Below are 12473 nucleotides of genomic sequence, written 5' to 3'. Positions count from 1 at the left end.
AACACTGCCTCAACCTCCTCCTAACATCCCAAAACTACTGTACGACAGGAACTTGGTCCTTAAAAGGCGCTTTGGGTGTTACAGTTCTGCATCAAGACTAAGATAACAAGGGCTGATGACCATCAAATCTATTTTAGCTGAATTCTGGCCCAACAGAAAGGTTGCTGCTTGAGATCTGATGAAAGTCTTCCTTTCTCTCTCTCTCTCTCTTTTTCTCCTGGGAACTTCCTTAGGAGAGTAATTCAATTCTTCAAGTTTCCAAAAGTTTTTAATCCTCAACTTGTCTTTATCCTGCAGCCTATTCTCAGACTCCTATTGATCAAACTATAAAATGTTCTTACCCTTTCAAGAGCCTTTCTAGATGGTGACTCACAGGCCCTCAAGGGGTTTATACCTCGCGATCTTTCATCAAGTCCCAACTGGTTTGAAGTAATTCACAGAAGGGGTGTTACTGAGGTGTTTGGAGGCTTTGCTCAACTCCAACTTCAATGCCAGCACAGGGTTCAATGTGCATATTTGTGTAAAAGAAATGTTTTTCACTGAGGCTTTAGATTCACTTAATACAATTCATTTGTTTAAACAAAAAATTCGGTCCTATTATATTTGTTTTGCCAATAAAAGTGGCTCTCAGTGCATACATGATTGCACAGTTTGCTTTGTCTCTTATCTGAAGTTCTATTTGCTAAAACTAAACAAATCAATGTCCAGTAAAACTGTTTCTCTCAAAAGGGGCCACAGAAAAGTAATAACCAATATAGCTTTTGAAGGTGCCTTGTCATCATGGCTAATGTGATATTTTTGTAAAACATTAAAAGACAGTTGCACTGATTAAATTTTGAACTTATACAAATGTTGTGTTCACCAACTGGATCTACAGCAATCTTATTTTGAAAAAAAAAATGATACTTGGAAAGAGGCTTTGATTTCGAGTCTTCTCAGTAGCTCTAATGGAAATATAACTGCATAATATTTTCCAGTTCACTTTAATAATCATCAATAGATCATTAAACTTATCTAAATAGTTAAGTGGAAGGAATAATAACTATCCTTGAGTATGAAATTTTCTCAGTAAGTTAAAAAAGAGGACTAATTTATGGGAAAGGTTTTAAGTAATATGAAGTAGAACCAAAGTCATTTTTTCATTACGAAATCAATGATCAAGCCTCAGTTCGTGTAAAAGTAATCTGATAAAATACCTAGCGGTACAAGACTGAAATAAAATTATATAATAAAAGCTTATCTCTTTTGATAAAACACTGCAATACTATTTATAAAGGAGCTATTTCTGATGCCTGTTTGGGGTGCAGGTTCTAGGTAGCAATCCTGCCGGTTTAAACTGATAGGATACCAAGGCAACTCGCTTCCAATTAGGAACAGCTATGGCAGCAGCAGGAGCAGCAGCTGGCCTAGATAAAAGAGCGATTAAACAGAGACTCAAACGGGGACCTGCTTCGGTTAAGTATTAGAGCAGCTGAGGCTTGCATTCCTACTAAAGGAAAAGATGCATTAAACCAAAGTTGTCTGCTCTAGCAATATTTGCCTTCCAGTGCTACTTTCTTTGTTTAAACCGAGAGCATGCAAAGCAAGTGATATTGCTCAATGTCAGGGTAAGAAGGGAACCAACAGGGTTTTAGCAGGGGAAAACACAAATGTCCCCGTAAGATTACAGTTTCGGATTAGACCTTCACAGTGGTGTGCTGTGAGAAAGCAGTACCTCTCTAGAATTACATGAGCTTTGCAGTGACTTGTTGAGAGAGGCTTATATAATGGAGTTCATACCTATTCATTATTAAGGTTGGAAAGTTTTGGCAGCATACTTCAGAGCCCATGTACGTGCTGATCATTGAAGTTGCCATGGTGAACGTGGAGGAGTCAACTCAAGTTCAGTGAAAATTAGAGAGTGAAATGGCCCGCCCTTTATATCCATGCAAATTCTAAAGTGTTAAGACATAAACTAATCATCAAACCTTCAAATTTGTTTCCAGGTTGCATAGTTTGTCTTAAAAAAAAAAAAAAAACTTAAAGCACCTTTTCTTCATACTTCAAAAGCATTTGAGTTAATAATCTGTCATAGTCAAATATTAATATGAATGAATTACTTCCTTCATTCACAAATGCACTGCATTTTTGCCAAGTAATTATTATTTTGAGGATGAATGAAGACTAGGTAAATTTAAGGGAGATAGAGCATGAAATATAAAAGGTTTCTAAATTCAGGGAAGACAACATCCACAGGCTTAACTTCCACAAGAAGAAATGCTCAAGAGCTATTTCATATGCTTGCTCGTTGGTATCTGACCACATCCAGCACTATTAAAGACAGTGTTTGGCTAAGATATACCTACTTTGGGAAAATGGAGTAATGATTTGAGGTTAAGTACCCTCACTTTGGATAAGGGATGAATACAAAAGATGAGAAACACATTACCTACAGTGAAGGAGCATATAGTCCCCTAGAGGCAATGAAGAGTGGCAGAGACGGTCATGCCCACCAAACACTTCATGCACCCCACTACATTGCCCACTTCCCCCTTGTAATTAAGCTGAGGCCATTTAAGTAGTTTTAACCAATACACTGTGATTTAAAAAAAAAAAAAAAGTGCTATCACTTCAGTCTAGGGGTTTTAAGAACAGCTACCCAGGAAGCCATGTGTTGATTCTACATCATCAGAAGATCCAAGAACCAGCTTGGATCCCTAAGCCATTACTTAGAAGGAAGCTCCCTTGGAATCCACAGTCAATAGTGCATGTGTGAAAAATAAATGTTTACGAATTAAAGCCAATGGGATCTGGAGGCTTTCAAGGGTGTTTTCGTTACCAACATTGGCAAATATATAAAATCTATACACTAACTAATTAGCAAACAATTTAAGTCACATGACTGTTGGGTGGCCAAGGTGAGAGAAAGGGATTGGCAAAGGGTTTGGAAAGGAAGTAAAGGAAGAATAGATTTTGGAACTGTCAGGAGAAAAGGGAGACTGTTTCAAGGAGAGGAAATAGTAAGAGCCAAGCAAGAATTCTAAAAATGGAATTGACTGGATCAGGGAGTATACTTCCCCAGAAACTGGGGTATTTTTGTCACCAGGCATTTTACGAGCTAGTTCTCTTTCTTGGTACCTCATAGCCTCACCTAGGTTCCCCTGTCAAAGGCCTGATGGCTGATGCTCAGGGCATGAGACTTCCCTTACATAAGTATCAGAAAGGAATGCAAAAGGTCTGCCAAGTTTTCCATCTTTCATTCTTAAAGTACCAGCCAGGGATTTAGATAAGGTTTTTATTTCACTTATCCTACATCCAGTCGGACTCTGGTCTCTACAAGGGCAGAATCAAAACCTGTCCAATCTCCCACAGCCTCCTGCTTCTGGTTCTAATACTACAGTGATCCTCAGAGCCCAGAAACCCTGGTGCTACACTTCTACTCATTAATCTCTCCATCTGTTTGTCAGTCTGTCTACTCACTTATCCATCTACCAGGGTTTCCCAGAGGTCAGAGCATCAGTTAAATATGGTTCCGATCAGTGAGAGGCTCCAGTGCAACTGAAGTTTGGGCATTATACTGCAGGGAATGGAGCAGTAGAATCACACAATCAGAACTGATTTTTAATAAAGATCATGTTGGAAATCATATAGAAAGAGTATAATTAACAGCAAGAGTTAAGAGACTTTTGTAGTTGTCCAAACAAGTGACACGGAAAATTTTTTTTTTTAAACTATAACAGTATCATATCGGTGGATTCTAGAGAGCCTTAGGAGGAGAAGAAAGAACTGGTAAGTGAATGAAGATGAGAGAGGTGGGTAAACCAAGGCTGACACCTAGGCTCAGGTGAGTGTATGGATGTTGGACCTTTAAGACAAGGAGTAGGTGGAGAAAGTTTGTGTTAGTGACTAATGAGGTTGGTTTGAAATTTGAAGTCACTGCAGGGCACCTGGGAAGCGAAATGTGAGAAGAATATAGACATTTTGAATCCAAAGTTCAGGAGAAAAGCCTTACGTGGAACTGGTGACTTATCTACCTGGATGTCGGTTCTAGTTAATGCCAGGGAATCGAATATCCAAAGGATGACATGGGGGATGTGACAGGATGTGGAGTGCGTCAAGGAGAATGGTTAACAGTGCCAAATAAAAGAGAAAGGTCAAGTTAGGTGAGGTCTGGAATGTGATGACCAGCACACTTGGCAGTTAGAAGGTAGAATGGAAGGTTCTCTCACCTTCATTTAGCCCCTCAGTTACTGTGTCATTTTGTTCAACTACTCCCTCTTCTCTGCCTGGACCAATATTGAGTGAAAATGGCATGCTCCACTTTCTGGAACTGCCTCTACCGCAACTACCCAATGTTTATAATGTAACCATTTCTACTAGACACAGCTTTCTGGACCTGTGAAAAGGGAGACCTTTCTCCCCGACTCCCTCTGAGCTGATCAGTGTCTCTCTTCACTTCCTGATAATATAGTTAGACTGTAATAAGCAAAAGAGTTACAGAGCTCTGTAAAGTTGAGGTCAATCTCAAGTCACCTATTGATATTAAATCAATACTATTCATTTATTTAAAATTAGCTGTTTAAATAGTCAAGTTCTCCTGAAATGATGTCACACTCTCCTCCAGAAAGAACCCTATCCGAGTGACCTATGTCTCCAGCCCTTGAGACACCTTGCCCTTCCTCCTGCCCTCCTCCCATACATCCATACTTCCCCCAATGTCAAACCAGTCAAGGAAATTACACTCTCCACTAGTGCAAGCAGTTCTTGCTGTATCCAGCTCCTGGACTGTAGAAAACTTCAGCCAATGTTGGTTCTCTGCTGGCTGGGAAATACTCATAAGGCCTAGCTTGCCCATGTTAGCAAAACTCTGCCTGTCCTACCACACTCACATCAAACCCATCAAGTTCACACTCACACTCTACCCACGCTTACTACCCACTGCAGCGCGGGAAGGGGGTAGTTCAAAGACAGGATGTCAAAACTTCTAATTTTTCGAGGGCATCTGTTTGGGAGTGTTTGTTTTGTTTTGTTTTAGGAAAATCCATCACTGGAAAACAAACACTTAATCCAATTTCTTTAAGGGAGTTAAAAAAAAAAAGGGGGGGGAGAGAAGAGGAAAAATCTGCCCAACCCCTACCAGCCTCTTCCCAGGGCCCAACACCCTGGAAGGCCAGCCTTATCAGGTCCCTGTGTCTGGGTAGACAGCAATGGTGTCCACTGCCTCTGTTCGAATATTTAAAATCACACTCTAATTTGAGTCCCCACATTGTTTTACAAGGGGTCTTTGGGGGGACACTCCAGGAGCCAACTGAGTTGAAACAAAAAGAACAGAAAGAATGCACAACAGAATTTTCTAGAACTGTGGGGGACCAGATACATGCTGTCACTGATGCTGGGCTCTCCAGGTCTTACCTGTGAGTGGATGGATGAAAGGAGATGTGTACCCCCAGAACCCCCAGCTGCTGATGCTATAACAGACTCCTCTTCATCAGGATAAGCAAGGCCTTTTACTCTGAAGGGCTGCCCATCAAATCCTCATCTGGAGGCAAAAGAGGGAAGCCTCCTGACAGGTTCTTACCACTTCATACAGCTAATTAACAGACTATGAGCATTCAATGCCATCAGTCTCTTAAAATCTTGGGTAGGAAAAGACAGAAAGAGAGTGAGACACAGATGCATAAAACACAAGAATGGAGGACAACATTGGGTGCAAGGCAGAAAATCAAGAGAGAAAGAGAATTATGTTTAAAACTCCAAAAAGTAAATTTAGCCAGAGGCTTACATTTTTTTTTCCTGCTTTATAGTGAATTCTATAACAGAGTTTAGAGAATTATACTACCTTTTAATAAATGATATCTGTGGGGCGCCTGGGTGGCTCAGTGGGTTAAAGCCTCTGCCTTCAGCTCAGGTCATCATCTCAGGGTCCTGGGATCGAGCCCTGCATCAGGCTCTCTGTCTGCCTCTCTGCCTACTTGTGATCTCTCTCTCTCTCTAATAAATAAATAAATATTTTTTTTAAAAATGATATTTGTATAAGCAGGCATTATCTATAACCTGCAGGGCATAATGGCCTTTTCTTACTTTTATAACTCAGTTGCCTCATCTTAAGAGATTCTAGAACTGAAGGTGTCTTAATCTTCTAGCTCTGACCACTTGATGGGGAAAAAATGCAAGCATAGTCTCAGGGAGGCCTGAATTTCTCAGAGCACTTCAAAGCATTGAAACCTAAATATATTTGGTAGTTACTAATTTAACTGAATTCAGAAGTATTTTTGCATAAAAAAAATGTAGAAACTCTCTTTCTCAGAGAAAACAGCTAAGCAGAACTCAGGGGGCTTCAGAACAAGCTCAGGAGTTGGACTGCCTGGATTTGCATCTTTGCTCTATTGCTTAAGCAACTAAGGCAAGTTACTTATTTCTCCATGCCTTGGTTTCTCATATTAAGACAAGAATAGCAATAATTCCAGCTTTAAAAGATTCATACAGGACTAAGTGAGTTGACAGCAGTAATATACTTAGAACAGTACCTGGTACTTTGTATTTATTTTAAAAGAATATAAACTTAAAGACTAGGTGCCTTTATTATCCTGGTTTTAGAAGGGAAAAAATTAAGACTTACGAAGGTGAAATAACTGTTTTCAAAGTCACCCAGTGCATAAGCATTGAGAGGGATTCCAACCAGACCAAGACTCCAGACCTTGTGGACTTTCCTGCCATCACACACAGTCTCCCAGCCCAGCATTACTCACAGAAGGCCAGAGGATACTGGAATAACGACTTAGACAGGGAATGCATTTTTTTTTTTTTAATCTGCTTGATCAGGAATTCTCAACTGTTTCCTATTGATCTTTTTTTCCAAGTAAAAATTAAAAATTTAGTCCTTTAGCATCATTCACTTATATCACTTCAAAGTTCAGAGCTCACTATTTCTTCAATTCACACTCGCTCCACATCATAAAAACACAGCAAAAATACAGATTAAACCCATGCCTTTAAAAAACAAAAACAAAACAAACAAAAACAAAACAAAAAACTCCAAAAAATAAAAACAGACTTCTCATCATAACATCCTGGATTGAAACACTGAATTTTTATTGTACCCAGACACTGTGCTAAGCATCAACATTGCTTCATTTGACCCCCAAGATAATCCTCTTATTTCCTTTTTATAGAAGAATACACAAAACCTCAGAATGCTTAAGTAACACCCCTAAGCTTGCATAGCTAGCAAAGGGCAAGAGGAGATTTTCCACCATTTCTGCTTGACTCTCAACTACTCTCCTACACTCTTCCAGTAGAAGGCAAGAACCATGCCAACTATGAGATCACTTCCCATTCCTCACAGACTGAAACTCCTAAGACAGGGCTTGCAGCGGGGGGTGAGGGGACAGGGGGTGCTTTATAAAAACACATTAGCCTACCACCAACACCTAATATGTTAATTGTCCTCAAAGAGATTAAAGGATGGGTCAAATAAAGACAGAACAACAAAAATTTAAGTGATAAGATGTAGCAAGTGGACAACGGAAGAATAATAATAATAACATATAACATTTCTATTTTATAACTTTGTCAACTCTATCTGACCTTCAGAAACCTTAATGGGTGGCTGATCTTGTCTCCTTGTCTTAGCAGACTTGAAGTCAATTGCATGAACACTGGCTCCCATCAGAAAATGGGAAGCATTGTCCCAAGGACTGAATGAGTTTGTGCAGGACAGGCCTGGCAGACAGCCCAGTGCAGGTGCTCAACCAGCGCGGGATGCTCCTCCTTGCAGCTGCCCGTGCCTGGTATGGAGAGCTCATGGCTCACGGGAATCTTAAAAACCATCCACCGGAGGAGCAGAGTGAGAGGAATGAGCTGTGATCCCAGTCCTCTAATGGGATTATCAACTTTTCTACAACTGCCCATTTTCTGAACTCAGCTCTGAAATGAGCTATTATTCTGTTTCACTCTTCTTCATATTATCCAAAATAATTCAATGTCCACCTTTTCCTTTGGGAAAATCAAAGGTTGACATAGCTACCTTTTGAACTCAAGCTGTTAAAGATCTCTTTCTTCTGTTCAAAAAGTTTTACTGATTTTGAAAGGTCTTATTGATAAAACCCAAGAGAAACTCAGGGGAAAAGGACAAAGAGAAGGAAGAAGAAAGAGAAAGTATAAAGAGGCCAGAAAAGAAAGAGAAGGAAGAGAGCCCAAGAGGAGCAGAGAGAGGCAAAAGGCTACTGAATGCATAATTGCCAACAGTCTTAGCAACTGGCTCATGTAACAGTCATGGAGCATTATTTTTAAAAACCAAGGGGAAAATATTTACATAAAATCCAAAGGATACATGCTCTCTGTTAAATGCTGCAAAATGACAATGTATTCAATTCATTAATTCATGAATTAGTCTGTGTGATGTTTACTTCTGGCATCGTTACCATTTCTGAGCTGAATACTTAAGAGAACAAGGGAGAAATTTAAGGACTAAAGAAAGAAGTGAAAAAAAAAATTTTTTTTCCGGTTTTGTTTTTGTTTCTCCATTTGTGTGCTTTGGCTATATTTTTACAGCACTAGTGAGACTCAGGGGCCAGGCTGAATAAAATGGGTGGCCCAAAATCTTCCAAGGCCCCCCACCCCCAAAGGGCTTCTGCCTCCCAGGTACGTATAAAAGTCACAGGAATTTAAAACATTTTTTTAATTGTCCTTATAAATGATAGTTTCAAAAGCAGATCTGTCACCATAAACACATATTAAGAGTAAATTAGGTCTTAATGATGTTTATCAAGTTTTATATCCTAATTAAAAGGAAAATCACAACAATAAACATGACTTACCAGCAGAATTAACTCTGCCACAATTGTCTACTCTTCCCAAGCATTCTTTGTGCGCTCTCGCGCCACACTTAAAACATAAATAGCCTTGATAAAATGTTCCTCTGAAAGGTAAAATTAGAGAGTGATATGTTAAAAGGTGCTAAATGCTGCCTCTATGAAACCATGAGCACAAAAAAGAAAACAAGGGAACACAGAGCTTGACAAAGTCTTCTCAGCAAGGGAGAGGGTCTTCTGGGGTTCAGAAGGAAGCATCCAGGTAGGAGGCTGAGGAAAGATCTGTTGGCTCAAAACCGTCAAGGCCATTTCCCCACTTCAGAACATTTTGGCTGGGATATTAGAAAAGTCTGAGACACTGAGCAATTATAGCAGCTCATTTAAAGTGAAAACCAGGACCAAGCAAGCTTACCTCAGGAGCATCTGGCAGACTTTGCAGGATGTAACCCGATTGAAGGTGTGCATCTTGAACTCATGGAAATTGGAGTCTGCGTAGTCTGGCCTTATGTTCGATCTATAAAAAGGGGGAAAAAAAAGTAACTTCCTAAAGAAAGTTTCACAACAAAATAGCAGTCTAGTCCTCTAAAACCTAAATTCATCAACATTACATGGGGTAGAGATCTGATTCAAACAAAAAGGTTATTAAATATGCAGTTTTCTAAGCCAAAAGTAGGCTTTGCATTAAAATATGCACCAAAATCCGGTTGCGTGCATAGCAGCAACATGTAAGGATTTAAGCAAACTAATCCTCCTCAGAATGGAGGGCTCCCAGAGAACTCTACAGAATGGCCACAGAGGTCAACCTGCCAGGACAAACACAAAAACCTGCTGGATATTCATGCTGTGTGATAGCTTCCCCAGCCACGTCACTGAAATATAAACTAGAGAGAGAGGATGGGCAGGAGGGGAAAAGGGTGCTTCAACCCCACGGAAGCCATCTCTAAATAGATATGTGGATGATGTAATCATCTGTAAAGTGAATAAAGTAATTTTGTAAAAAGTTTTGAAACAAAACATCAGTCTGATTATCAAAAACTTCCTCCTTAACAATTTGCCTTCCTTGTAATCCAAATAAAAATCAACAAAACTGTGTTTTAGATTTTATTTTTTTTTTATTTATTTGACAGAGAGATCACAAGTAGGCAGAGAGGCAGGTGGGGGTTGAGGGGGGAGGGGACTCCCCACTGAGCAGAGAGCCTGAGATGGGGCTCAATCCCAGGACCCTGAGATCATGACCTGAGCTGAAGGCAGAGGCTTAACCCACTGAGCCACCCAGGTGCCCTAGATTTTATTTTTATTAGCTGCATATGCAAAAGAATCTGTGAGGCATACCACAAACTACCATAATGAACGTAAGATTTAAAAAAAAAAAATGACACAACCAAACTAACTTTGTGCCAATGCTGTGAGGATCACATGATGTTTGTTAGTCTGCTTAACCTTCACACCAATCCTAATGACATAGAACTAATGATATCAGTAATTTACAAACAAGGAAACTGAGGACAATACTAAAGTGAAAGAAATGGCCGAGCTTGGCCCTCCAACCCAGGTTCATTCTCTTTGCCCCCGAAGCTTCTGTGCAAAGAGGAATTCAACAATATTCACCTTAATATAATTAGATTGTTGGAAACAGTCAATTAGCCATGTTCAGAGAAGTTTTTTTTTTAATAGTAATCATAAATTTATCTATGTCACAGAAGAAAGCAGAAAAATTAGAAAAGGACTAAAAAACAGATCTAAATCGGAGGTATATCAGGAAATCTAAGATGATGCTCTCCAACATGTTACAAGCAATTTGAGAGTGTGTGAAAAGTCTGAGACACTGATGAGCTAGGATTTCTCCCCTTTTATAGAATATGGCAACTCTCAACCACACGTAGCCTTGGTGTAATGAAGCCTAGCGCAGGCGGGCGACCAGGCATCAATCTCCGAGGGACCAGGAGAAGTGTTATGAAAAAACATGCGCAAAGGCAATTGGAGTAGCAGGCAGTGATGCGGAAGTGTCAGAGAGGTCAGCCTTCCAATCCATCTGCTGAATATGAGCGTGCTAAAAATGAAATCAAATATTAGTGCCATCTGGGATTTCTCAGCTCCATGCTTCTGGTGACCTCACTTTTTTAGGAAAATGTTCTTCTGCATGCTGAAAACCATGGCCATTTCCATCGTGGTATTTTTGTGTCCCTGATTAAAAATTATAGCTCTTCATGAATACACAAGTAGAGAAAAGATAAGGTTCTAAAAGCAAAACTCTCTTCATGAGAATATTGAGTCCATAAAGGCATGCATTGAAAGAGCATCAAACCCCATTTCCTTAGCCAGGAAGGCCTGTTGCTCATTTTTCTCTCAACACCAAGGTGATAGAGTCACACATGGATTGTCAAGTAACAGTTTACAGAGTCCTGGGAACTTGAAGAATTCATCAGCCTGGCACTGTAAACGAAAAGTAGGTCTTCTTTAGAAATGTAAATAGATCCCAAACAAGTAAGAATTTAACTAATTTTTTTTAAATTTTATTTATTTATTTGACAGAGAGATCACAAATAGGCAGAGAGGCAGGCACAGAGAGAGGAGGAAGCAGGCTTCTCGCTGAGCAGAGAGCCTGATGTGGGGCTCGATCCCAGGACCCTGGGATCATGACCTGAGCGGAAGGCAGAAGATTAACCCACTGAGCCACCCAGGTGCCCCGAATTTAACTAATTTTATAAGCTTGCCTGTGGCAGAGGTGGAACACCCGCCATCAGTTACTTTCATGAGCCAACTAGGAATAAGCTGAGTTTTGGAAACAAAAAGCTGGGAGGAGAATCACACTAAGGAGTTTAAGAAAAGAAAAGAAAAGAAAAAAAAAAAGACAAGAAAGAAAAACCAATCCTGAAAATATTGTTAATAGTAGTTGCCATAAGTGAAATGAGACTCAAAATGGTAGGGAGGAGCTACTGGAATTTAAGATTTAAAAAAACAACAAAACAAAACAAAACAAAAACCTATAACTGTATATTATTTTCTAAATTTAAAATTAAACACTCAAGAGTAAGAGTTAATTCTGTGACCAAGGAACTGCTACTGAGGCACTATACACTACAAAAGTATAGCTGAGGGCAGGAATCTGAAATTAGACCACCTGGGCTTAAATGCTAACTTGTAAGTCACTATCAGCATGACCTTGGGCCTGTTAGTAAGTATGACAGGAATACTCATAAAATCAATCCATAAATCAAGATAACGTAAGTAAAGCGCTTAGGACTTTGCCTGGCCCAGAGTTAGTGTTCAATAAGCACTGGCTACCATTTACAAGCTGCTGATTCCAAATCCACAAAATAATGATGTAATCAGAACAGTGCCTTATGTGTTTTAAGAATCCCTTCGTAGTGTTGGGACCTAGTCCCCGGAGGATTCCTATTCTCCTGAGAATTTCACACAGGAAGGCAGTTATATGCTCTGTGTCCTTTTGACCAGAAATCCACAAATGCTTGATAAGAAACAGGGTTTCCCAGGAGAATACATGTATGCAAAAGTCCAAGGAATTAGATGAAATCATATCAAGTGCCAAATGAAGAGAGGTATCAGCATACATGGACTACAGCCTGTGGGGAGGCAAAAACCAAAGATAGTAAGTTGGCTGGATGGGAAGAGTTGGAAAGAGAGATCAGAGTAGAGAACTATTAGAGTTACAGGTGGGTA

General features: G+C 39.8%; 1 protein-coding gene across 4 annotated transcripts in view; it reads right to left on the bottom strand.

The window, feature by feature from the left end:
• Positions 1–12473, bottom strand: part of VAV3 (vav guanine nucleotide exchange factor 3) — a 361263-nt gene that overhangs the window by 118064 nt on the left and 230726 nt on the right. For all 4 annotated transcript variants that reach the window (XM_032302316.1, XM_032302317.1, XM_032302318.1 and 1 more), the window contains exons 16-17: positions 9205–9306; positions 8799–8899 (exon numbers count right to left, since the gene is read on the bottom strand). In XM_032302316.1, the coding sequence (XP_032158207.1) occupies positions 8799–8899; positions 9205–9306 (203 nt within the window). The remainder of the gene's footprint in view (positions 1–8798; positions 8900–9204; positions 9307–12473) is intronic.

Source organism: Mustela erminea, chromosome 10, assembly GCF_009829155.1.
Source record: "Mustela erminea isolate mMusErm1 chromosome 10, mMusErm1.Pri, whole genome shotgun sequence".
Taxonomy (NCBI): Eukaryota; Metazoa; Chordata; class Mammalia; order Carnivora; family Mustelidae; genus Mustela; species Mustela erminea.
The sequence above is the reverse complement of the archived record's forward strand: the minus strand, read 5'-3'. Positions and strand labels throughout refer to the sequence as shown.